This window comes from Tiliqua scincoides, chromosome 9 (genome assembly GCF_035046505.1).
Source record: "Tiliqua scincoides isolate rTilSci1 chromosome 9, rTilSci1.hap2, whole genome shotgun sequence".
NCBI lineage: Eukaryota > Metazoa > Chordata > Lepidosauria > Squamata > Scincidae > Tiliqua > Tiliqua scincoides.
Genome location: NC_089829.1, coordinates 11,783,516 through 11,809,718, shown reverse-complemented (window position 1 = coordinate 11,809,718; position 26,203 = coordinate 11,783,516). Strand labels below are relative to the sequence as shown.

Below are 26,203 nucleotides of genomic sequence, written 5' to 3'. Positions count from 1 at the left end.
TCTTATTGGACATCCTCCATAAGAACATCAGACCATCCTGCTGGATCAGGCTCAAGGCCCATCTATTTTTCACTAGCTGCCTCTTGATAGCCCAAAAGCAGGAGATGATGGCAAGTGCCCCCCTGCTGTTACTCCCCTGATATTCAGAGCCATACTGTCATTGAACCTGAAGGTGGTGCATAACCATCACGATGGCCACTAACCCTGTAAGGTGACCAAGTCTTATTATCCCCATCTTGCAGATGGGGAAGACTGAGGACAACAGGGAGGGTCTTGCCTAGAGCCAACTAATGAGAATACATGGCAGAGGTGAGTTCCAGTTCACCCCTCAGTCTCGTAGCCACTGCATTACATCAGTTCTTGGTTGTTGAAGTTTTAAGAAGCTTTTCAAGGGAGGCCCCATGTCAAATAGTAGATGGTCATTATCAATCCTGAACTCCAGGGGAACCCTGCAAAAGAGGTCGGGGTCTGCTGAAGTACCACCTGCAGCCTTTTCTTGTATCTAGCTTACAGGCAAAGACAGCAGGGTCAGCCCATCCATGTGGCCAGCTGAGGTGGACACCTCAGGAGATGGATTGGCTGGGGGGCCCCCTCCATCCTCTTGGCTTCGGATTGGAAAAGGAAAAGGAAGTGTGGAGGAGAGGAGAGTGGTGGGCTACAGTGTCAGAGTCCTCCATACTTTCTCTTCATTTTTAAATACCGACGGGACCTCAGAATCTGCGGGGGTTCCATTCCCAGACCCCCCACAGATACCAAAAACCCATGGATAATGAAATCCACATGTGGGATCCAACAGGACCTCCAGATGAAACTGAAGTGCCTTTCCAATACCTTTGGACGTGTTCTGAGGCCTGGAGAGGCAGCTTTGAGGCCTCAGAAAGCCTCCCATATGCAACCAGAAGACACTTCTGGTCGTGTCCAGGAGGTCAGGGAAGGCCCTCCAGTGTGGATTCGGAACCTGCATTTAGTCAAATCTGTGGGTTCTGAACCTACAAAGTGCCCACCTGTACATGGGGATGGAGGAAGAGGAGCAGCAGAAAGGGCAGCTGGTTAACCACCAGGCAAAGCATTTGATGCCCCACCTCATAGGTCTTGGGCCAGCCCTATAGACAGAGTTGTAAGTAAGTACACAGAAGTTAGCAGCCCACAGAAAAGTGATTGTCTTTCACAGTTGCAGTCCCCACCCCGCAATATGCAAGTTATAACACTAGCCTATCTTACAGGGTTGCTGTATGGGAGGAGTCCCCTAAGACAGGTTGGCAAACCACAAAGGCTGCAATCCTATCCACACTTTCCTGGAAGTAAGTTCCATTGACTGTAATGGGACTTACTTCTGAGTAGACCTCCATAGGATTGGCTCAGAGTCCTCAACATCAACATTATCCAGGTGCATTGTGGGGAAAATGGTCACTCTTTCCTACAATGCCTTGGAACACCACTACACTGGGATTATTGTGGTAAAACATGGTGGCTGCAAGCAAAAAGGTGGCTGGGGCCTATCCACCTTGGAAGCTGAAAGGCTGAAGCCAGCAGTTGGCCCTGCCAGGGTGCTGAGACCCCATAACTACCCAGTGGTTTATCGGGCTTGATAAGGGACTACGTAGGGTCCAGATGTGAAATCTGCAGGGCCAGCTGCCAGCCACTGGGAATAGCAGAGATAATGTCTATCACCAGTCAGGAAGCCACCCACACCCAACATCTCTGATCATCACCAATGGCAAGCCACTAATGGAAAATTAAAACCTGACTATCATACTATCAGACATGGCAACAACTTCCTGCATTCGTCTGCAACCACACACAGGACCAGAGGCAGGCGCAGTTCATACGCAAAATCTGAGTTTCCCAAACCTCAGTAGCCCATGCACAATTTCTGGGCACTAAAACAGGAGGGCTCACTTCACCCTTGCACCCAGAAGTCATTCCTTTTGAAGGAGGAAAGGGTAAGCATTCTCTCCCCCTGAAAGAGAGCACCGTTTGTGTTTCTGCTTGAGACACTGTACTGATCAGCTGCTTCATTGAAAGGAGGCCAGCCCCAGAGAAGTGACACGCAGAGATGCAACAGGGATCCTCCTACCTGTTCAGGTAACTTGGCTACATTGTTGGCAATTGAACAATTCTGTCGCACCAATTTAAGAGGCGGAACCGAATTGGAAACACAGGAACCTGACAGGAAGGAAACAAGGGCAGAATGAGCAAGGCAGAGAGACACCATAGTCCCCCTCCTCCTCCATGTCCGACGACTTTGCGTTCTAGTTTGCTTTGCAGTTCTCTCATGCCATTCAGTTTGCGCATAACCAAGCCAGCATGGTTGCGTTCTACCCACAATGCCCAATAGCCCCAGAATGTATAAACATATAGATTCAAAAAGGAGAAATGCAGCAGGAAAGAAAATATGCAGAAGAGGCAAGGTGAGTGGTGGAGCAGAATGTCTCTCCTCTGCCTTTCCTCTTCCTCTCCATTCTCTCTTCCTTTTTGAACCTAGGATGGAGCAATGGAGTTAAGGGGGGACAGCATCAGACAACAGAGTACAGAGACATACAGAGCACAGTCCAGGGAACGAGTTGTCCTGTCTTCACCCCTGGACCGTTACTTGGCTGTGAATTTGAATCCAGCCTGAAGGAGGGATCCACCAAACAACACAATATACCTAAACTTAACATGACTTGTCAGCTAAAGGAACACAGACCAGGAAAGACCACATAATCAACTGGGCAAATTTCTCTCAGCATAACCGCATGTGTCAACAAACAAAACAGTTCTGTGTGACCCAAAGGTTTACATGTTTGCACCCCAACAAAAGTTGGCCTGGTTAAAAAAAAGCACATCAACAATACATTATCTATCTGAGAGAGCAAGACAAGCCTTCCATTTCTTATTCCTTGCAAACATCATCTTATCAAACACCTCTTAGGCCTGCATGAAGAATCCAAGGCTTGTCACAACCCCCTCCCCCAATTTCCAGATTTGCCCCAGGATAGTCCAAACTTGCGCGCCTTCCCTAAAAAAATGTGACTCCACCTTTTACAGGCCTCCTGTTGGCCCAGTTCAGAACAGGCAACAAATCAAGGCTTATGCCAAGCAGTGGTTTGGGGAGGGGGGGGGTTGCAAGGGGAGAAAGAGCAATTGGGACATTCTAAGCCTTTGAAATGCAACTGGAAAAAAATGTATCAGAACAAAAGGGAGCATGTATTTTAGACACTGCAGATTAATGCACAGCAAGCAAAAGCAAAGAATCTCCTTCCGACACCCGACCCCCACCCCCAAAATAAATTCATACCTGTCTTAATACACATCCCTTCTTATAGCCCAATGTTGAAATCTTTCTCCCGGCTGCAGAGTAGATTGTGCCCCAAACATCTTAAAATTCATGTATACACCAAAACACCACATGTATGGCAAGAGACAGAGACACACATGAAAATCTATGTTCCTATCAAGCCAAGATTTCTCTCTCTCTCTCTCAACACACACACACAACTGCAAACACGGGGGGGGGGGGGGAGAAAAAAAAAATCTCACCATTTTTTTCTTAAAGCTGCAGATTCCACATCACGAAAATAACACATTTCCCTGCTCAACACAGCTAAATTTTTCAAAACTACTCCTCAAGCAAACGTGGCATTTTTTTTTAAAGAAAGAAACAAAACACAGAATTCGGAGCCTTGCAAAGCAAAATTCACACACTCACACACGCCCCAAAACCCCTTTTCCACCCCCTGAAAGGAAGTACCATCAGATCCTGTTAACTTTCTCTCTCTTCCTCTCCCCCCCCCACTTTGCAATATAAATACACCAAAAGGGAAAATAAAGACAAAACATCACAGATCAGGGTTAGTTTAGACAGGGAAGAGGAGGGGATTTGGTTCCCCTTGACACAAAAATTGACAGAGACAACTTTTGCACAAACTTTCACTTCAGATCTTTTAAGCAGTCCTATTTAATTTTATTTTTTTTTCAGGAAAAGTGCAATTAAGAGTCAATTCTCAGTGCAAGGGAAATCACACACCACACACACACATAGGCGCACACAGGCACCCAGTCTAACAACAGTGCAATACCACACAACTCTCTCTCACAAACATACAGGCGATCAGACACACACACAAATGCAAAGCATGGAAGACTTTTTTTCAGTAAAAAAAAAAAAAGCAGCAAGAGCAACAGAATAAAACACCCCCTTCCAGGTGCCCCCTTGTCCCCCCCTCTCTGCTGCCTCTCCCACATTCTCAAGAGTTTTTTATTCAAATTTGCAGACAAAAGGACAACAAAAATGGCAGCCTCGCTTATTTTTAAAACAGAATGAGGACGGCCATATTCTGCAGATCTGCAGGGGGAAAAATGGGGAGAAATCTGAAGCCTTCCAAGAGGAAGGAGTAAAAAAAAAAAATTCAGGCAGCCACAAAAGTATAAAGTCAGAGGGGAGAAAAAGGGGGAAAAATAAGAATAAATAAAATCAGCTCCTTGGCCATCGGTTCCTTGTTTTATTTGCATTCAATCGTGGTTGGCCGGAGACACTGCAGCAAAAGGGGTATTTTATTTTTATTTATGATTATTTCTCTTTTTGAATAGCCCGGCTTTTATTTATTTAGGAGAAAAAAAAAATTCACTTCCTATACCAAAACACATGCTCCACTTGCAGATTGCAACCCCAGCCAGCGATCCGTCTGCAAGAAGAAAATGGGCTCCCCCCTTTAGCTTCCTCTTTCCCTCCTCCTCCTCCTCCTCATTCTCCACCCGCCCAAGCTTCAGTGCGTGGGGGGGGGAACAGAAGAGGAGGAGGAGGAGTGGGCACGGGTAAGACAACCCCCCCCCACTCCGATCCGGACACAGATCGGGTGCAAACGCCATGCATGAAGTCTGCAAACAGGCAACCCCCCCATCAACGCCACCAAAAAAAAAAAAGAGGAGCCTCTATTTTTATTCATTATCTGCAAGCTTAGCTCTGAAATTGACATGAAACTGACATGCACTTGCAAAAAAAAAAAAAAAAAAAAAAGGAAGCCAGGAAGTGCATGCAACTTTCCCAGACAGGGATACATTTTCAGGGATACATTTTCAATCTGTCCCTTTCCTTCTCCTTCCTCTCCCCCCCCCCCAGCAAACCCTCCCACTCCAGTCTCTAGCCCTGGGAGTTCAGGCATTTATATATATATATATATTTTTTTTATTTGATTTGATTGCAAGAATAATCATAATAATACACACCTTCAGTTGCTGAGTTTTGGGAAAGGGGGGAGGGAAAGCTGGGGGGAACAGACATGAGAAGGAAAATGCAAGATTTCTTTCCCCCTCCCCTTTTTGCAAATAAAATAGGAAACCCACCCAAGTTCATCAGGAGAGGAGAATGAAGCAGAAATTAAAAGAGACAGTTTGGCCCCCTCCCTACCCTCCCAGGGTGATCTTGTGATGGTCTGTCTGTCTAGCCTGGCTTTTTTTTCCCCCTCTCTCTCTCTCTCTCTCTTTTTTCCCTCCCCTCTACCCCCCCCCCTTTGCTGGGTGGTTATAAGAAGGCTTGATTCAAACCTTCCGGGTCGCCCGACTGTTCACTTCTGGTTTCTTCAGTCATCAAAGCCAGCCCCAGGGTTGGTTTCCATGAGATCCATACAGCTAGAAAATTTTCTTTTTCCTTGCCACGATTCCTTGCTTTCTGTTCCCTCCCTCCTCCCCACTTCCAAAAATAAAAATAAATTTCTTTTTCCAAAATTAAAAAAAATAAAATTGCTCGCTCTCTCTCTCTTTCTCTCTCTCTCTCGCCCTCCTTTTCTTTCTTGTAGCAAAATTTTTCTGCTCTTTTCTTTTCTTCCCTCTTCCTTCCTTGGATTCAACGTGATGATGATGATGATGATTTTTTTCCCTTTCTAAATTCACTTCTTGCACAGAGTTTCCAAAATGGGCACATACAGTATTCACATGAGAGATTGGGGGAAGGGGAGGGGAAACAGGGGAGGGAGCCTTCGGAAAAGAAAACATTGGGGTGGGGGGTGGGGGGTGGTTTGCTGGGTGGTAGTGGAGGAGGAGAGGGAGGGCGAAGGAGGAGGAAGGGGGGGGGTCTGTGGTTTTGCCTGGCTGCAGAATGTGCCCAGACATTGCTTGCAAAAGAAAAAGAAAAAAAGGAACGCAGCTAAAGGAAGGGGCTAGGCTTGAAAGATTCCCCCCCCCCCCACTAGCTTACACATCAGTGAGCATTCTCTCCCACTCTTCCAAAAAGTTGCCCCAGGCTACTCTCCTTTCCTGGCATTAAGATCTGCTTTTCATATTCTGTGTGTCTGGAGGGGGGGGGGGGGGTTGGTTGATGGTGTTTGTTTTTTTTAAGCTCCTGAGTTTATATACAGTACCAGGGGCTGTGGGAGCTGTTGGTGGCTATGAGCTGTGAAATGGAACCTCCACCTTCAGGCGCAGTGTATCATTGAGTTGCTGATGTTCCAGATGCACAGCATGGGGGGGGGGGACACACTGTCACCATTGTCACAATGTCCTCATGGGTTTCTTGTGCTTCCTATTTGACTATTTGATTCATGAGAATCTCGGGACAGGGACCAAAAGAGCCTCCCAAACCATTACAGTCCCAGTGCAAATTAGAGCATGGTACATTTGACCCGATGAAGTGTGTGTACATTTTTGTGAGATGCCTTCAAAAACACCATCATTGGTCAGCAACATTCATTTTCCACCTGGGGCCTGTGTGCAACTGAACAAGGACTGAAGACAACATGGACTCTGCTTACCAACTACCTCCCATAGCTCAAGAGAAAGTGCCCAAAGATACATTATAGAGCAAAGGGCTCTGCCACAAATGCTCTTGATCTCTGTTCTGCAAGAGAGGCTTAAAGGGCCCTATGCCTCGGAGGAATGTGCCTCAGCCCTCAGTGGAGGAATGTCCTTGGGATCTGCAGTTGTTCTGGTGTGGGTTTGTCTGGACAGGGTGTGTCTGAGGATTTGATTTGGCCCTGGGCCCTCCAGTTGGCTACTCCTAGTGTACACACTCTCCATTCTCTTGGTAGGTCTTTAACTTTCCCATTGGTAGCCTGCAGTTGCTCCCTCCTGGAATGTCACTTTCCTCTAGTGTCAGGTCCAGCCCAAGATGCCCTGACACCTCAGTATCAGGACACAGTGTGCCAAATCCTGCGCCCCTTGCCCAATAATGTGCCAGCTTCTGCTCCTTCCACTCTTGCTCAGAACTCCCCTCTACTCCATGTTTCCTCTTCCTCTCTTTCTCCCTCTTCCTTTTCCAGTCCAAGGAGTGGAAAGAGAAGAAACAGTGGAGGCAAGCAAGTGGGGAGCCCCCCCCCCCATCTGCTGCTTCAGTTGCCCTCATGGATGGGCAGCCTTGACTGCAAGGGTCCTCCAAGAGTCATCCTTTACAGTTACCCCTTTTTTGGAGTTCTCATCCCTGGAGAATTGCCTAAGTATGGGCCTGTTGGTCTTCTGGGAGCCAGTCATGTTTCGTCCAACTGGCTTTTGTGCCAGTTTGGCATGGCAGTTACTAGAGTGAACCCCGCCTTAAATGGGGTTCACAAATCCCTGCTCAGCTATGTCGCTCAGTGGGTGACCTTGGCCGAACCTGCATACCCTATGTTGCAAGATTGTTGTCAAGGCAAAATAGGAAAGGAGCTGAACTGTGTCTACTCAGGGAAAAGATAAAATACAGGGTAATAAATTAAATAAAGAGATAAGGGAATTGGAGATATGGTAAGTTAAGCAAGAATCCTTCGAATATAAGGCTGCAACACTTTTCACATGCGCTGCCTCCGACATATCCTCAGCATCACCTGGCAGGACAAAGTTCCAAACAACACAGTCCTGGAACGAGCTGGAATCCCTAGTATGTATGCACTGCTGAAACAGAGATGCCTGTGTTGGCTCGGTCATGTCCTGAGAATGGATGATGGCCGGATCCCAAAGGATCTCCTCTATGAAGAACTTGTGCAAGGAAAGCGCCCTACAGGTAGACCACAGCTGTGATACAAGGACATCTGCAAGAGGGATCTGAAGGCCTTAGGAGTGGACCTCAATAGGTGGGAAACCCTGGCCTCTGAGCAGCCCACTTGGAGGCAAGCTGTGCAACATGGCCTTTTCCAGTTTGAAGAGACACTTGGCCAACAGACTGAGGCAGAGAGGCAAAGAAGGAAGACCCATAGCCAGGGAGACTGACCAGGGACAGACTGCACTTGCTCCCAGTGTGGAAGGGATTGTCACTCCCGAATCGGCATTTCAGTCACACTAGATGCTGTGCCAGAACCACCATTCAGAGCGCGATACCATAGTGTTTCCAGACTGAAGGTTGCCAACATTATTATTAATCCTATACACACTTTCTTAGGAGTAAACCACATAGAACATAATGGAACTTACTTCTGAGTAGACGTGCATAGGTTAGTGCCCTCAGTCAGCTGCTCTGATCCTTTGGGATGGAGAGAGGCAGGGGTGCATCTCAATAAATTATAGACAGGTTGGATCTAGGTATCGGTGGGAGATCCGTTTTCAGATCCCCTGCAGATACTGAGATCTGTATGGGTCCACAGAGAACCTCTAGACGCAACCGGAAGTGGCTTCTGGTCACATCTGGAAGTGTTCTGAGGTGTGGGGAGGCCATGTGTGGCTTCCCCATGCCTCAGAAGGCCTCTGAGAGGCACTTCTGGTTTCTCTTTCACTCCTGCCAAGTGCACCTCAGAACACCTCCAATCGTGACTGGAAGACACTTGTGGTCACATTCGGAGGTCCTCTGTGGTCCCTCCAAACAAGGGGTCCAAATGTGCGTCGGGTCAAATCCGCAGGTTCTGAACCCAGAGATGGGGGAACCGCTGTGAAGTAATTATTTGAAGACTTGAAAGGGGATGTAACGTTTGTTGTTGTTATTATTTTAAAAGGTTGATCACAGTCCACCGGGTAGATGGGACTCGTTAATCTGGGAAGGCAGCTCACCTGAGAGAAGGAAAACTCTGATCCCAAACCTCCACTGCCTTGTGGCTACATCCAGTTATGGAAAAGGCTTCAGGAGTCAACCTCAAGGCAAAATCCGGAGCCGGAGTCCCTGAGGCAGTTCATGGCTGAACACAGTCACGTTCTGGCAACTCCTGTGACACCGCTGGAAACAACCGTATTGGCTTCTGCCTTTCCATTGGACCATTTCAGGGATGTGGAGAGGGGGGATTTGCTTCATGGGTAACAGTCTATCCTCCATATCTACCTTACCCAGGCTTCACGCACTGGAGAGGACACTGTTCCGGAACCACTATTCAGAGTGCGATACCATAGTCTTCCGAGACTGAAGGATGCCGACTGTCCTGATCACAGTCCACCTGGTGGCAGCGGGTGTTTTCTAAATATGGAATCTTTCCCAAGGACTTAGGATATTTAGTGATATTTATTAAAATACGTGCAGTTCCAAAGAGAGCTGCCTTTTGCGGTTCATATCTAGTCATTTCATGTATAGACAGGTGTTTTTCCAAGTTGTTTGGTATGGCACCTAAAGCACCCACTACTATTGGTACAATTTTCACCTGTCTTTGCCAGAATCTTCTACCTCACTCTGAAGAGCTTTGCACTTTGGTTACTTTTTCATGTTCTGTGTCTTCAATTTGCGCATCCACAAGTGTTGCCACACCTATAATCCAGACCATCAACTGCTCTTCAACATACTTGAAGCAAGCAGACCAACCAAAGATACTGTCTTCACCCATTTGCTATATCAAACCCATTTCATATAGTGGACTGAATAGCATTTGTGGTGCCTGCTGAGGGCTGGAAGTGACATCATGAAGCAGGAAGTGACATCACGAAGCAGATATTGGTTCTCACATAGAAACTCATTTAGTGGCAAATGTAATAAGAGAAAATGTGCAAATCTTGTTCATAATTTCAAGGCATGAGAGAGCACAATTATAATGGGGGGGGCGGAGAAATTGCTTCGAGGGACCAAATCAGGGCCACGGGCCTTATGTTTGACAATCCAGTGCTATATGCACAAGAGCTTGTTTTCTCATTTATTCAATTTATGTTTTTAAAAAAATACTTGATTCGCTTAGTTGTTTCATTCATTCATTCATTCATTCATTCAAAACATTTGTCTCCCATCTTCCCTGCAAGGGAGTGGTTCAAGATGGCTCCCAACATATTTATTTATTTTTAGATTTATTTCCTGTGTTTTGATCAAACTGAACTCTTGGGGGGAGGGGGGATTAGAATACCAGTAGAAAAACAGCCCAGGGGCCCTTCTGGCTGAGGGCAGAGGTCAGAAGAAGCCTCCTTTAGCTTCTCTAGAATACATGTAACTGTTGATTAATTGATTGATCTGTATTACACCTGTCTCCCCAAAGGCACCCAAGGCACGTTTTGTCACATTTCTTGTTTGTTATGGCATTGTCCTTGCTCACTCTGGTCCTGGTCATTTTCTTAACCAGAGGAGCTTGAGGTGAAGTAAGGCAGGAGCTTTAACTAAAACAAAGAGTGTATTTGTTTGTTTGGAAGACTTATATTCTGCTTTTCTTAAAAAGATCAAAGCAACTTCCAAAATTGAAAAAAATAAAAATTTTAAAAATATTAAATAGCCATTTCGGAGCAGCAAGGGAGCAGCAGAGTTCCTGGGCCATTTTTCCCACAATACCTTTAGACATTGCACCATTCTGGGGCATTGTAGGAGACATGGGTGTGCCACCTGAAAAACATGGCAGCTTCTACAAGATGCAGGCCACCATCTTCTTCGTATATTCATTAACTGGAGACATTTTCATTGTGCCTTTCTAACACATGCTCCAGATAGTGAAGAGAAATCAAACACCCAGCACAATGTTGTGTTGGGCTGACAAAATAGATGGATACAAGATGAATGAGTGAAATGATGACTAATGATGTGCACTGCTTGGGTGCATGGAGCCATCCATAGATCTTGGAGCTGTTAAACTGGGGTTCCATAAATTATCATCCCAGAATCTCATCTGGTAAAATTACCCTGCTTCCTCCAGCTCAGCAGTGGGTCCCCTTGAAGTACTGAGGCCCAAAAGGTGCCACCTGTTGAAGCCGAACCAGCCCTCCTCTTTGCCCTCCTCCTCCCTCAGAATTCCTAGTACCAGTTTTCATTGTGCTCTTAATTTCCCCTGTCCCTGTGGCAGCCAATGACAGAGACCAGGGCTGACTGCGGTGGGCAAACTTGTGGCTGTGACTACCCTAGCCTGAGGTTGAGGCAGCCATCCAGTTACCAGTTTGCCCCAAATGACCCCATTTCTCCAGATTTTCCTTGTTTTCTCTTTTCATAAGCAGACAGACAAAAGTTAACCTTTTTTGACCCAGTGCTAGCCCCCAAATCAGATATCTCACATTTCTGACCACAGGAGTTTTCAAACTTCCAGACACAACATTTGACCCTCCCAAGACAAAAGACTTGTTTGTTGCCCCCCCTGCATGATTATATGCTCTAGCCTGACCTCCTTCCAGTGGGCTTCTGCTAACCTATGGATGATTCAGTCACTTCACTAGATAGGCTGTGATTGAATAACTCAACCACTCTCAATGCAGGACCCTGGCAGAATTACTCAGCCTATAAGGAGGCTGCCCACTGCATCTCCACTGCAGTCACTGATCTGAACTAACTCAGTCAGAAGGCATGCCCAGAACAGAGACTCACAGAGAAATGCAGGGGCATAGGCCCTTCAAAAGGTATGCAATTCAAGAAATTCTTTTTGTCTGTAAGAAAGATGTGTGCCGTCCGTTTTATTTCAGGGAAAGATCCACCTTTGTAATCAGAAATTGGGAGAACACAGTTCCATTTATCTTAGGTGTGGGCAAGACATTCTGGGCTTCACTGCATGTTATCCTGCATGCATTAAGAATGCACCCCAAATCATGAAGGAAGCTGTTTATCCAGCCATGTAATAATTGGGCTCTTCTAGCCCACCATTAGCTGCTCTCAGCTGCTGAGCTGTGAAGTGAGGCCTTGGCAGAAGAGGCATGATGAAAGGGTGTCCCATGTGATAATTGGGTCTCCCATATCTTGAAAATATGATCAAGATGTGCCCTCTGTATTTTCTGTCATCTGCAGCTAATGAGTTCCTGAAAAGTGCTTATTCTGATCATCATGCTTTATGATGTCACTTCCTGGTTAATGACATCACCTCTGGCCCTCAACAGGCACCATGAAAGCTATTTGGCATGCTGTATGAAAGCAGTTTGGCATCCCTGGGCAAGAGACTCCTCCACACTTCCTCTTCAGCAGGTTTCTCCTTCTTTTTGAAGCTGAGTAGGAAGAGGAAGAGGAATATTGGTAGAGGCCATGCCCGCTGCACTGCTGGGTAAGGGGAGCGGTTGGTGTGTCATCTCAGGTTCTGCAGACCTTGGCTGAGACTGAGATAATAGAATGGTTTCCAGTCATCCAATGAGGTTCTGACAAGTCTGCAGTGGGATTCAAACTGGGCACTTCACACTCTCAGCTTGTGGCTGGCTTTTGAAGTACACCTCTGGTGCAGATAAGAGGTGGAAGAGACTGTCTCACTCATCTCTCCAGGGCAATCTCAGCCCCCTGCCCTCTCAGCTGAGACGGATGCGTTCAATAAATGCTTTTACTCTGCCAAACGTGCCGGCCGTAATTACATTTCATCACGTTCTCGTTTGCGTTGATGAATTACCGCATGAGTAATGCATGATTAATTAATCCTGGGGTACTGTGTGGGGGGCGATGGAACAGGCCTTTCTGGTTGACATGCCAAGCATCCCATCCAAGGAAAAGTGGATGCTAAAAAAACCTGCATCGGGATGGAATGGGGGGAGCCTGGATAGATCCACCCTCCCTAGTTCTTTTAAAGGACAGGTCCTAGGGCTTATCTAGTTATTATTAGCTTGGGGGTCTCAGCATTGAAATTCTTCCTTATGTTAGGTTAACATCATAGTCTGAAAATAAAACATCAGCATAATTGCTGCCTATGTGGCCGCTGGGGCTAGTCAGTTCTACTCAGTCGGGCCACTGCTTCAGTGGCTCCACTGGCTGCCAGTTTGTTTTGGGGCTCAATTCAAACTGCTAGTTTTGACTTTTAAAGCTCTTTATGGCTCGAGACCAGGGTATTTCAGGGTATTTCCAGCGCTATCCTATCTTGCACTGGAACAGGCAAGCCAGGAGGCTTGCACTGTATCCAGGGCAAGATAGGGCTGCAAAGTTGCTCAGCTGAAGGTAAGGGGAAACTCTTCCCCTTATACCTGGGTAAGCCACTGCAGCCCCTATGGGTCTCCTTGGACTTGGACTCCTGAGGTGGCGCAAGTCCAAGGAGAGCGGAATAGCTTGAAGTTGCTCCACACTGCTCGGGTATGGGGCTAAGATCTGGTATAACAGCTGGATCCCAGCCCCGTCTCTCTCCCTGCCCACCCATCTGCCCCCAGGGCCACCCTCCACCTGCCCTCCCCCTGCCCCATAATGTCTCCCTTCCGCCTCCTCCCCACCCTCCACAGAGTCTTGTGTCAGCCAAGCTTGGCTGATGAAAGGTTCACTCCCTTCGTCTGCGCAGAGGCTGAATTCAACCTCCGGATGCCAGCCCAACCGACTCTCAAGGAAGCACAAATGCGCCGGTGCAAGGGACTTGTGCTGGCCCAAGGGTGAGTCAGGATTGCACCCATAGTTTAATAGTTATGATACTGGGTGTTTGATTTGTTTTAATGTTCTAATTGTTTTTAAAATTTAGGTTATTTTATATTGCACTAGTTCTATGATTTTACATCGTTAGCTGCCTTGATTCCCTTTCAGTGTGGGAGAAAGGTGGGATAAAAATCCTGCAAACAAGCAAACAAACAAAAACAAACAAGCAAGTTATTTTTTCTTTGAATGAAAAACTTTGCAATGGCTTGCAAGCTCACATAAAGGGTAAGTTTATATTATGCTGTTTTGTATGAGAATTCCTGTCCCTACATGGGGGGGGGGCAGCCTGCACTAGGGGTGCACACCAGTTACACCTTCCAGCCCCAAATGGTTCCTAATGGTTCATATTCTGAATTCATATTCTGGAAGTTCATACCCCAATTTGCAGGCCATTCCCCACTCAGATAGATTAGTTTGGTCCAGGCTGCATTTGGATGAAACACTGAGAATAAAAAGCTGAAAACGCCAAGGTCTGTTCATTTGATCGCTGCGGTAAACAATTTTTTGTGTGCCCCCCCCATTTTTCCTATCTTATGAGTGACTAAAATTGTATATCTCTGTTTTTCCTCATCCAGGTTCTATCTCAATGACATCCCTTTTGCTACTTGGAGAACCAACAACCTGTTGTCTGGTGTTCCCAGCATCCCCTCAATGACTGTTCATATCTACAGGTAGGTACGTGCTCCAGCTATGCCCAACACATTATGGTCGGTGTGATGAAGGAAGAGATCCATCATTGATATTCATTCTCAAGTCAATGAGAAAGTCACCTGTACACTCAACAACGGTCAGGGAGGTTTTATTTCCTCATGGCATTCAAAGGTTGTTCATTCAAAGTTCAATCATTCATACTGGCAGTTCCTGTCTTGGTGGCCAAACTTCCTTCAGCCAACAGATTCTGGCCAACCCTCCTGCTAGATGCGTGTGTGCTCGCCGATTGGGCAGCTAAGCCCACCTGCTTGGTTGAAAAGGTGGAATGGAATGCCTAGATGGACCAAATTCAGCCAACTGGATGCCCCTGTGACATCATCACCCCCAGTTGATTTCTTTTTGGAAGTTCAGTACAGGGGTGCGCTGGGTGCCTCTGGTCTGCTGTGAATGTGCCTTGCTGCACATCCAGGAAGAACTGGCCTGCTCCTTGCAAGACTGCAGGAACCAGACACCCTGCCCTTCTTCCAGCCAGAGTGTACACCCACGGATGGAAAATGGGAAGATTTGAGCTTACCTGTGAATTCTCCTTCTCGGTGGTCTCCATGGCAGGGTCAGGCCTTGTCATCTAGAAAGCTGCTCCCTTTCAGACAGGCAGGTCAGGTTACAAAGTCTTCCTGAGGGGAGGGGCTCCTTCAATTCCCCAGACTACAAAAGCCTAAATGGCCCCTTCCCAGATCAGTTTTGTCTTGGATTTGCTCTGGTAGATATCCATCCTTGAAGTTCAGTTGTCGAAAGTCCAACCAGATGAACTCTGAGGACCTAAATCTAATACCATTCTGAACCAAGAAATACTAGGACCATGCTGTACCCCAGTTCAGCAACCCAATGAGGACCTGTCAGGGATGTTTTGTCCTTATCTTCTACCACCCCATTGTTTTGAATTTGCTATCTATTTTTCTTTTTCACATGCTTCATGGCAGTCTGATCCTGCCATGGAAATCTCCCCGTTCTCCATGGCAGGGTCAGTTCTTGTCATCTGGGAAATGCTCAAGCTGTGCCTCCTCACGGGTGAGAGCTGCCTGAAGCATCTGAAGCTACACTTTGCAACATGTGCCTGGTGAAGCCTGCATCCTTGGAAGCATAGGTATCTACCTTGTAGTGCTTTATGAACGTATGGGGGGAGCTCCAGGTGGCAACTCTACAAACCACCTCCAAGGATGGAAATGCCCTGAACACCGCAGAGGTAGCAGTACCCATTAGTGAATGAGCAACTATGCCCTGAGCTGGTTCCATCCCACAAGCCCTGCAGGCCTTCACTATCGCATCCCTTACCCATCTGGTGGATGGTGAAACTTTAAGTCCCTGTTTGTTTGCCTTATGCGACACAAACATAGCTTCTGTGTGTCTGAAGTTAGATGTTCTGGAGATATAAAGAACTCTCCACCCTGCCCTGCGCACATTCAGAGTGTGCCAGTCTTGCTCTCTAGGATGAAGGGTTTGGGCATAAAGACAGGAGTACAGTCTCTTTGGATCTGTGGATCTAGGTCCTACCTATATAAAAATCTGCCAATTCACAGCCCAATTCTTTGCATGTCTACTCAGAAGTAAGACCCATTACACAGGCCAACACACATTTTGCTTCCTTAAACGTTACACCAATTCCTGGGTATATTTGGGGTGCTGATTCCAAACATGTCTTCCGTTTTGCCCTATTACATCACACAGCATACTCTCTTTAGTGAATGGTTCAAGCAGCTTCCTCATGAGGAAGCCTACTCCATGGCTTCCTCATGAGGAAGCTGCTTGAACCATTCACTAATGAGGCTATACTATATCTCCAAAACTAGACGTGACAGGGCAAAATGGATGCCATTTTTGGAATCGGCACCCCAAATTCATGTCAAACCACCACAAAGTTTGGGAAAAACTTTTCTGACCCTCAATTTTGTAGGTCTGTGTTATCATAAACAGGGCTTGCTCCCAGTGTGGATTGGATTGCAGCCTAAGACACACATCTAGCTGATGTGATTCCCACTAAAAAGGTAGTTTTCTGGGAAAAGAATCTGTAAAAGATAGGTAGCCATGGGCTCCAAAGAAGGCCATGCTAATGCCTTGAGAACTAGACCTAAGTCAGCCTGCGTGGGGCCGGTGTGCATCCCTGCACTGACCCAGATGATCTCAAGGAGACACAAATGTGCTTTATGGCATGTTTATGACCCTCCTGGGCTGGCACAAGAGACTTGTGCCAGCCCAAGGCACAGTCAGGATTGTGCCCCAGTTGCCTCAGGTAACAGTTTAGGAAACAGGTTCACCAGTAAAAGCCTATCCAAGTTATTGTCTGTATTAGCAGCTTCCTCCCCCAAGAGTTCTCCTTCCTCCCTGGAGGATGTGGAATCTGAGGTGTCCATTTCAAGAAGCCAGTTACCTTTTTGTAGTGGGAGCCCTCTTACATTGTCTGCACCTGTAAACCTTAGAGCTTTGAGGTGGCAGGGAAGATGAAGAGGATGATTGGGACTTGCCCCTCTTAGGTGGAGTCCCCTCAAAGTTAGAGAAAGAGAAACCCGGTGAAGATGCGGAGAAGGTGAATGCTGGAGCTTGGACTGGTGGGACTTAAAGCCCCGCGGAGTTCCCATGAGCGGTCCCAATTTGCCAGCCACTGTCTGGTCCACAAGCCGTTCAGCCCAGCCTTGCACTAAATTTATGCTTCCTGGGACACTGGCAAGCAGCCTGCTCCTAGGGAATCTTCCTGGGGGAGAAACAGCTGCCCCAGAGACACCCCAAAATTCCCCTCAGGCCAACCTCAAGCCGAACCTGCACTGCCTCAAGCCGAACCTCAATGCCATGGACAAAGGGAATTTTCCTCTGTGTACAAGAAAGCAGAGACTTCAGGTGTGCTGACCTGTGCATCCCTGGAAGCCTCAAAGGAACCACCACTCATAAAATGGCACCCTTAAGGCACTTCCTCTGGGGGCTGGGGATAAGAATAGGCCCTCAGTTTGGCTGTACTTGTCGTAAGAGGCTACTAAACAGCCACCGGGTAGATGGAACTCGTTAGCCTGGGAAGGCAGCTCACCTGAGAAGGAAAACTCTGATCCCAAACCTCCACTGCCTTGTGGCTACATCCAGTTATGGAAAAGGCTTCAGGAGTCAACCTCAAAGCAAAATCCGGAGCCAGAGTCCCTGAGGCAGTTCATGTCTGAACAAAGTCACGTTCTGGCAACTCCTGCGATGCCGCTGGAACCAACCGTATTGGCTTCTGCCTTTCCATTGGACCATTTCAGCGACGTGGAGGGGGGGTTTGCTGCTTGGGAAACAGTCTATCCTCCATATCTACCTTACCCAGGCTTTGCGCACTGGAGAGAACACTGTTCCAGAACCACTATTCAGAGTGTGATACCATAGTCTTCTGAGACTGAGGGATGCCAACTGAAGGCACTCCTCAGCAAATGCTGTGAAGAAAAGGCAAAGCTTGGGAGCATGGGATAGGCTGGGCACGAGATTTCTTTTAAGCCTGCCTGGCCCTCAACATGCTGAAGCAAGGAGTGTAGGCCACAGGAGGTCTGTGAGCTCCTGAACCCTCCACCTTGCTGCATTGAGACGTGAAGGCGTAATACAGTCCCAGTCGGGATTTGGTACATCAGTTAAAGATGACTGGGTTGGCAGCCTTGTGATTTCTTAGGACTGCTGCCTCCATGTCCTATGGAACAGGCTGAAAAAACCCCCTCAGCTGAGATGCTGAGGAGCAGAATGTGACCAGGCACAAGCTTAAGCCATTTATTTCTGCCCAATATTGCATATATGCAACAGGGACCAAATATGTACATCTGTGGGCCAGGCAAAAATAGGATTTGTTAACAATCCTCTAACTGCAGCAGCAGCTTCTGAGGTAAAAATTCTGAGGTAAAAATCCCTCCCTCAACATTGAGGATCTTTGCACCTAATTAAGGACATGGGGAGAGAGAGGAGGAGACCTATCTTTGGTTACCATCCTTGAGAGACAAAGCACCTGAGGCTTCCTCCTCCAACAATGTCTAGTTGGGAGACTTGCCATGGTCACTGTTTTGCTCACTAGACGGCTTGTGTTTGGGGGGTGGGTGGGGGAGAAAGCTCAACTTTTAGCTCAGCCTGGCCCTGATGTGGATCAGAAGGGATTGGAACTGCATTGGGACCAGCGATCTCTGGAAGGTGGCCATGACTGTGGCCGTGCTAGAGGACATGTTGGCCTGAACCATGATCTGAACTGTGGCCGTTAATTCCTCCCAGTTGACAGAGGAAGGGGGCAGAGAGCTTGGACTCGGGGTCTCAGATGCCTCTCTAGAGGGGCTTAACATCTTGCACAGATTGCCCCCTTATTGAATTAAAAAACGCCTTACCCAGACATTGGGGCCTCTGTAGGTCTGTGTCACTGTTCTAATGTGCCCTCACGGCATCCTTGGCAGTACTTTGCCTGCTGTGTGGTGTTTGGGCGGAAAACAGGCTTGTCTTGTCAGTACCGCCATTTGAGCAGGAATCGGAAAAAGTTATTTTCATGGGCTTTGCTTTATTTCCTGCTTGGCTTTTGGATTTATGTGCCCGTTTTTGGGACCCACAACCCCACTTCCCTCTTTTTTCAACCTCTGTTTGCTGAAGGACCTGTGTCCATTTTATTATTCCAATTGCTTCTTCCCAAACACAGTTGTAATTCTCCAGCCCTTTTATGAAAAACTCTTCTTCTTCACAAGTTTTTGGGTAAGCAGGAATCCTGTGCATTTAGGGATCTCTTTTTCAGACCAGGGTTCAGATCAGAATTCCCAAGCCTGCCTTTCCCTGCCTGGCTTCCCTGTTTTGCTGGTGGCAACAAAGTCCTACCAGATCTCCAGAATTTTTTAGAGCAGTGGTCTTCAACCTTTTTCATGTCACAACTCAAAGAAAGAAAGAAAGAAAGAAAGAAAGAAAGAAAGAAAGAAAGAAAGAAAGAAAGAAAGAAAGAAAGTGTGAGACTGGGGAACCCAACATCGATCTGGCCCCTCCCAGGACCCTATCCTCCCATCCCCTCATCACTGCCCATTCCCCACCCCCAATATGCCCTCTGTGCACTGTTCACTGAAACAAAATATTCTTATTAGAGAGAGCAGAAAAAGTTTTCATGAAGCCTTGCACTTGTGAAAGCTGTTTTAGCACAATTACTAAGAACCTGAGCAGGACTGGAGCACCATCTCCTAGTATCTGAAGGGGTACATCAGGTGCTTTCCCCTTTACCTGGTGGTGCTCTAGTCCAGTGGTCTTCAAACTTTTTCATTCCGGTAAGTTGCCACAACCCCACAACTGAGGCTTTGCGATCCCATTGGGGTCCTGACCCCAAGATTGAAGAACACCTGCTTTAGAACAACCAAAGTGACAGGGGACAGATTCAGTAAAAGTGGAAGGGCTGTTGCTAACCAGTAAGCGTTGCACCTGTTTTAGCCAACACCCTTTCCCCTTCTTATGCCATCATTAGTATCCATCTCTCTTGGAGGGGGGGTGGTGGTGGTCTTAAACATACCCTAGAATTTTGTTGATTCCCATTTGGGAACCTTTGAGGATGCGCAAAGAACACTTTGACTTTCAGGAAGGAAAAGAAGCCCAAACTAGATCCATTGTGGTGGAAAGCTTTATCATGCTTGCATTGCATAAACTGATTTGGGGGAGGGAGGTGCCAGGAATGAAGCCAGCACACCCAGGAGCTTCCTGCCAGCTTTGACCCCTACCTCAGCTTGGAAGGACCATCATTTCCTCTCCTCCTCCTCCTCCTCTTCCTATTCCTCCACAAAATCTTCACCCTGCCTTCAGGGATGTTTTTTCTGTCACAATCAAGAGCGTTTAGCCATTGTGGAACACTCAATTTCTCATGACACGAAAGACTTCCTTGTTCCTTCCACGTGTGTGATTATTGGACCCAGGGTCACACCAGGTCAACCCGCAAACACACTAGGTGTAACAAGTAAATTTATTCAACAAAATATTTTAAATAATAGTAATAAAATAGGAGAGGAAGAATGATCTCAATTATTAGGAGTGTATATATCACATTTCTAACTCTCAGTGTTTGCTGCTGCTGTCTTTTTAGGCACAGATATGTGCTGCCAAGCACTTCTGAAGGAATTCAGCTGGAGATGGAGGTGGTTCCTTGGTTTAGTCACAGGAACTCTGCCAATTGCACTCTGCGAAAGGCTCCACCTTTGAGCCTTGTTGGGGTGGGGGTGCCAGTGGAGAGAAGCCATGACCCAGTGCCAGAGCTCAGCTCCCCTCTGAAGGAGCAATCATCCAAGGAAGTGCCTCTGTCCTACTTCCTATTTGTCCTTGTCCTCATAAAGAAATTGATCTGGATGAAAGAAGAGAGGCAGTCAAACTTTCCATTCTGTTTACCTTCAGAGGGGGATAAGGATGTGGGGGAGTCACTGCACCTAGTCAAACCCTGGAGAAGGTCTCAACGGCTGGGTTTGGCATTGGGGGGGGGGATGTTCCTCATTGGCAGCAATGGCTGCTTCCAAGCTTCCAAATTGCTGCAAGGACCAAGTTCAGAAAGACCCTATCCCCATGTTAGCTTTCCTTGTGGCAGAATTTGCATCTTGAGACATGCCTACTTGGGATGTCTGTCTCAGAAACAGGAGAGTAACATTGCAGGCCATTTGGACAGCAGCTAAGGCTAGGGGTACTGGTCTCAGGCATGGACAGCAAGTGACTTAAACTTCCAACAGAGATGTGGCCCTGCCCTCCCCCTTTACTTGGAAAAGGATCTTACCTTCAGCGAAGGAGGAGGTGGGGCTGTCAGTATCCCTTGTGAAGATGGTACATATAACTGGATGTATAAGGTCTTTTACTGCTTCCATCTGTAGAGGTAAAAACACATTTCAGTGATTTCAACTGCCTTTATCGCACACCACTTTCAGAATATATTCAACTGTGTTTAACAAACACAGAGGGTCCAATTCCAGGCCCAGTGACGGTTCCCAAAAAAAGGGCCCCAGCTAGTCGAGCTGGTGACCACCTGCTCTTCCAAGCTCTTCTTCATTTCACCCCATATACCTTCCAATGGAGACGGGAGGGTGCAGATCCAAGTCATTGCGACAGGTGGGATACTTGCATTGATGTGAGGGAGGCTGACTGCCGAATGAGCTTTGCTTGCTTCTGGTCTGCTTCTGATCATCCCTGGATGTGAGGCATCCACTCAGCTCCTGGGGGGCACACCAGCACCACAACTTTATTCCACTGAACTGAACAATCTCAGAACCCAGACCCAGCTGGGGTGCAGATGTTCCCCCAGCCAACAGAATGCCAGAACCCTTTGAAAGAGTCCCCAAATTCAGGTTCGATACCAGGTGGGCATCTCTCCCACCAGCTTCTGTTTCCACAGACTATCATGCCCACAAGACATTCACTTTCATTATGTGAATGAGCCGGCCTGTGGTGGTCACCTCAGTCATATGCCTGCACCACTTTCCTTCCATGCTTGCTGATAATTCCTAAGAGAAATGGGGGAGACAAAAGAAGAGTGAGGGGAAGAACCCCTTAAGATTTAGTGATGAGAAAGCCAACGTGCTTATGGACACAGCAATGTTGTCTCTTCTGACAGCCAAACCAACAGCCCTGCCAGTCCTGTGTTGCCAATTTTCTTTGCTGGCCCTTACCAAAGCTGAAGGCAGGGCATGGTACCTTCTTTTTGGGCCCAGGCTGCAGCAAAGCCTGCAAGAGAGCAGAGAGATGGTGCAGAAGTTGCTCCTGGGCACACGGGGTGGGGGGGGGGTAGGCAGGAGATCACGGTGGGTTCCCTTGGAGAAAAACAGCCCCTGGCTGGACCCTTCCTCTCCGAAACCGTACACCATCTGTAGGATCGAATCTCTCCTGATCACAGATCCTTGGATCTCCTCAGACCCACGGTTTTTTGGGAGGAAATAGCATGCTTTCCAAGAGCTTTCAAGAGCTCAGAAAAGCACAGCCATTCAGTTGCCTCTGGCCCCGCCATGATCTCCTGCCTACCCCCCCCCCCCCATACCCAGGAGCAACTTCTGCACCATTTCTCTGCTCTCTTGCAGGCTTTGCTGCAGCCTGGGCCCAAAAAGAAGGTACCATGCCCTGCCTTCAGCTTTGGTAAGGGCCAGCAAAGAAAATTGGCAACTGCTTGCCAGGTTGCTTGATCATCCCTGAGGGAGTGACAGCAGCAGAGAACCCATCAATGTTGGTGAGGATTCATGTTTAAACTGAAGGTCCCATGGAGAGTGAGAAAGAAGAGAAAAGAATATGAAGAGCTATCAAAATTCTTAGGAGGATAGCAAATACCATATAGATGGCTTCTCCTGGAAGGTATGTTTTTTCAATTCCAGTCACAGAGATTATAATATAAATTCAACAATGAAAGCAGAAAATTTTTTGAGTACAGTGATGAAAGATGAGAGGAGAAATGAAGAAACTGAGGAAGAGGAACTGAGAAGAAAAGAACTAGAAAGTGTAGAAATGAAGCTGGAAGAAAAGAAATCAGATGATTCAGAGATAACTGAGGAATCAGAAAAGGAAGAAACTAGAGGGGCAAGGAGGCATTCACCGATAGCAACAAGAAGAAGACAAAAAGAGAAGGTGAATAGTAAAAAGAAACATGATAGTTAAGGGAGCATGGAGTATTTACTCTGTCAACATAAATGGCTTAAATTCACCTCAAAAACAAAAGAAAGTCCTCCTTCAATTGTAAAAGTTAAATATAATAATAATAATAATAATAATAATAATAATAATAATATACAGTATTTATATACCGCCTTTCTTGGTCTTTATTCAAGACTTTATTCAATATGGATAGGTCATAATATTACATTAGAACAATGGGAATAGATTTGGAAATATAATATAACATTTACTAGAGCAACAAATTTTAAAGAAAATGTATATAAAATGTTTTATAGTTGGTACATGACATGAGTAAAACTGCTAAAAATGAATCAGAACATATCAAAAAAGTGTTGGAAGTATAAATGTGTAGAAGGGACATGTAAAAAAATGCAAGTATCTTGGAAAATGGTAAGGAATCCAATACAAGAGATAACTGGATTTACGATATTGCTGAAACCAGAGTTATTTTTTGCTTAATATTACCTTAGATATTATAAATAAATAAAATGATGTGTATTTAGTTATTATGATATTAACTGCTGCAAGGATTTTATATGTTAGATACTGGAAAGATATTAAAATTCCAATGAAAGATGAATTAATAGAGAAAATAATGAATGTGGCAGAAATGGATAGGCTTACAGAGATTTTGGATCAATAGCGCAAACCGACACAGATAGAGCAATGGAGACCATTTTATGCTTGGTTGAAAATGAAGTTGTAGATGTATATGATAGGGCATTTAGATGAATATATTGTATACATGGTGTATTATACAGGATATGATATGATAGATAAATGATATTAAGAGGCTAAACTAGAAGGGGAACAAGATTAGAAGATACGTATGTATTGATTGATTAGATATATTGATATATGGTTGCTTGCACCCGCCATTTTTGTGGGTTTTTTTGTGTTGTGTATTGAGTTTGTGTTTGTGTTTGTGATGTGTTTGTTTATATTTGTTGTTTGTTTTTATTTTGGAAAACAATAAAAAACTTTTTTTTTTTAAAAAGGGGATCGTGGTGGAAGACCACTTGTGCCCCCATTGGAAGAGCTGCCAGGGGGTGGAGCTGAGGGGGACTTGGGGTGGAGCACAGCTGCAAGAATCAGCTTACCTTTTCCCCTTTCCAAGGAGAGCTTTGGCCATTGTGCCCTCCTTATCTATTTCTATATCTGTCACTAAGTCTAAACCCTAATTAAATGGCTCCAGGCCTCCCCCAGAGCTCCCAATACAAACCGATGAAAAGAACAGAAAAAAAGAAAATGACCCTTCCTAATGTCTCCCTTTCTCTATCCTACTAAACCTGACACTTCCTAAGAACCTATTCTTAGAAAGAAGACCCTCCTTAAACGCCCCAAATAATATGACCTAAAAAGATGAAAAGAAAAAGAGAAAAAGCAATGAAATAAATGTAGGAAGAATGAAGAAGAAACATGAAGAAATCAGAGAATATAAACATAAATAAATAATTTATATTAATTTATTTGAAAGTAAAACAAGAAAATAAAGGTATAAAAATACTTGAGAAAAGATAAGACAAAAAGAAGATAGGAAAAGAGGGGGGAAAGCACTGAAATGAATGTTTGCAAAATTAAGAAAACAGACATAACGTGTACAAATCAAAGAATGTAAATTTTTAAAAATTAATTTTAAAATGTAATAAAAAAAATTAAAAAACAAAACATGGGTCCAATTGGCTTGAAACTGTACTCACATCAATTCAAATCTCTTGTCTAGTTCCACTCCTGTGTCCCCCTCCTCACTAACAACTCACTGTCAGCCTCTGCATCTCCCCCCTAGTTATGTGCCCTCCTCAGCTATAGGCTGCATTCGTTTTTCTAACAGCAGATGGGAGGACGTGATGTTTCTAGCACTTTTTCCCTGTCAATTTTTGATCTTCCTCCTTCTCGAATAAACCAGATGACCCTTTCCCCACCATGGTTAGTGGGTCCCTTCCCACACCCCTTATAACAATTCATGCCTCCATCTGTTGGAATTGATCCAGGCCAATAGCTCCCTTCTGTGATCAAGGAGCACATATTCCTTGCCAGCCCACCAATGCTTCTTTCTTTGGAAATTTCTCTGGAAGTTGGAAGGGCCAACAAGGCATCAAAGGGGGAAGGTCCTACCTCCTCCCTGCAACAGATGGGAGGAGGTACTAGGTAACCACCTCCCTGCCATAGCTCCACTCAAAAATCGTGCATAGCAGCAAGTAAACAGTGAGCTATAGATTCTTGCTCAGGCTGCAACATAAGCCACAATAATTTAAAATAAGCCATAAATAAGAAGTGGAATACAGATGACAAAAACAGCAATAAATAACCTTCAATAACAAGTAAACAAAAAATAAATGACAGAAATAAACAACGGAGAATATTAATCCTAAAAACAACTCAAAATCCTCGCTCTTTTCTAAATCCTCTGACTCTTCCCTGCCTTCTAAACCCCTTGCTTGCTCTGTTACACTTCCTCTCAGTATCACAATTTCTCTCCCATTCCACTAGTGAGTTTTCTCTGCTCTTGGGCAATAGATGATGCCACGAGGGGTATGGCTTCAGCCTCCTACCTCAACTGTCACCAACTGTCACCAACTGTCCCTTGGACTCTAGAAATTCCGTCAAAGCTTTGGCACAACACATGTTCCATCCAGGTTCGCTCTCTCCATACTCATAACATGTCTGTTCCTCTCATAAACTGAAAGAACTTTCATTCACCCCCGTCCTTTCCTAGAGGGTCTCCATCATAAATCATATGTGACCCACTCATGCCAGTCCATAGGTTGTCTGTGATTGTGAGAAATGCCCCCTTTGCTCTGGTCAGCTCTTGTCTCCCCAAGATCCCTTCCTTCCAGGGTGACCAGATGTTATAACCACAGAAGAGGACCAGGCATCCAAAAGTATGCATCCAAAGGCATCCAAAAGGCATCCAAAAGAAGAGTATAGGACATCCAAGAAAAATGTAGGACCTGAGAAAATAAAAGCTAAAAAACACTTGTCTATTGATTTCTTGTGGTTAATTTAAACACTATATTACTTAATTTTAAATTTTAAACTACAGGTTGAGTTTCATTATTTGCGTGGGTTCCTTTCTAAGCACTCAGGTGGATGGCAAAAAACGCACTATAGCAAATCAATTTAAAAAAACAAAGTTTCTTTGCTCCAGTGATTTAAAAACAGGCTTGCTGACCTTTGTAATGTAAGATAAGAGACATTAAGAAGACAATCCATCAATCAGTCCTCTGCTTCACTCAGTCCCTCCCTTCACCAATGCAAAGTGATCACCTTTCTTTCAAGTGCTCAGGGGGAAGGGAG

General features: G+C 45.9%; 1 protein-coding gene across 7 annotated transcripts in view; it reads right to left on the bottom strand.

The window, feature by feature from the left end:
- The window catches only part of ZNF362 (zinc finger protein 362), a 42,323-nt gene extending 36,760 nt beyond the window's left edge, over positions 1-5,563 (bottom strand). For 2 of the 7 annotated variants that reach the window (XM_066636847.1, XM_066636848.1), the window contains exon 1: positions 3,523-3,647. In XM_066636847.1, coding sequence (XP_066492944.1) covers positions 3,523-3,569 — 47 coding nt within the window. In that variant the 5' untranslated portion in view covers positions 3,570-3,647. Of the gene's footprint in view, positions 1-2,077; positions 2,167-3,280; positions 3,375-3,522; positions 3,648-4,619; positions 4,686-5,389; positions 5,419-5,526 lie in introns of those variants that run through there. The other 5 variants (XM_066636852.1, XM_066636849.1, XM_066636854.1 and 2 more) reach the window with 5 other exon arrangements.
- Between the last annotated feature and the right edge of the window lie 20,640 nt (positions 5,564-26,203).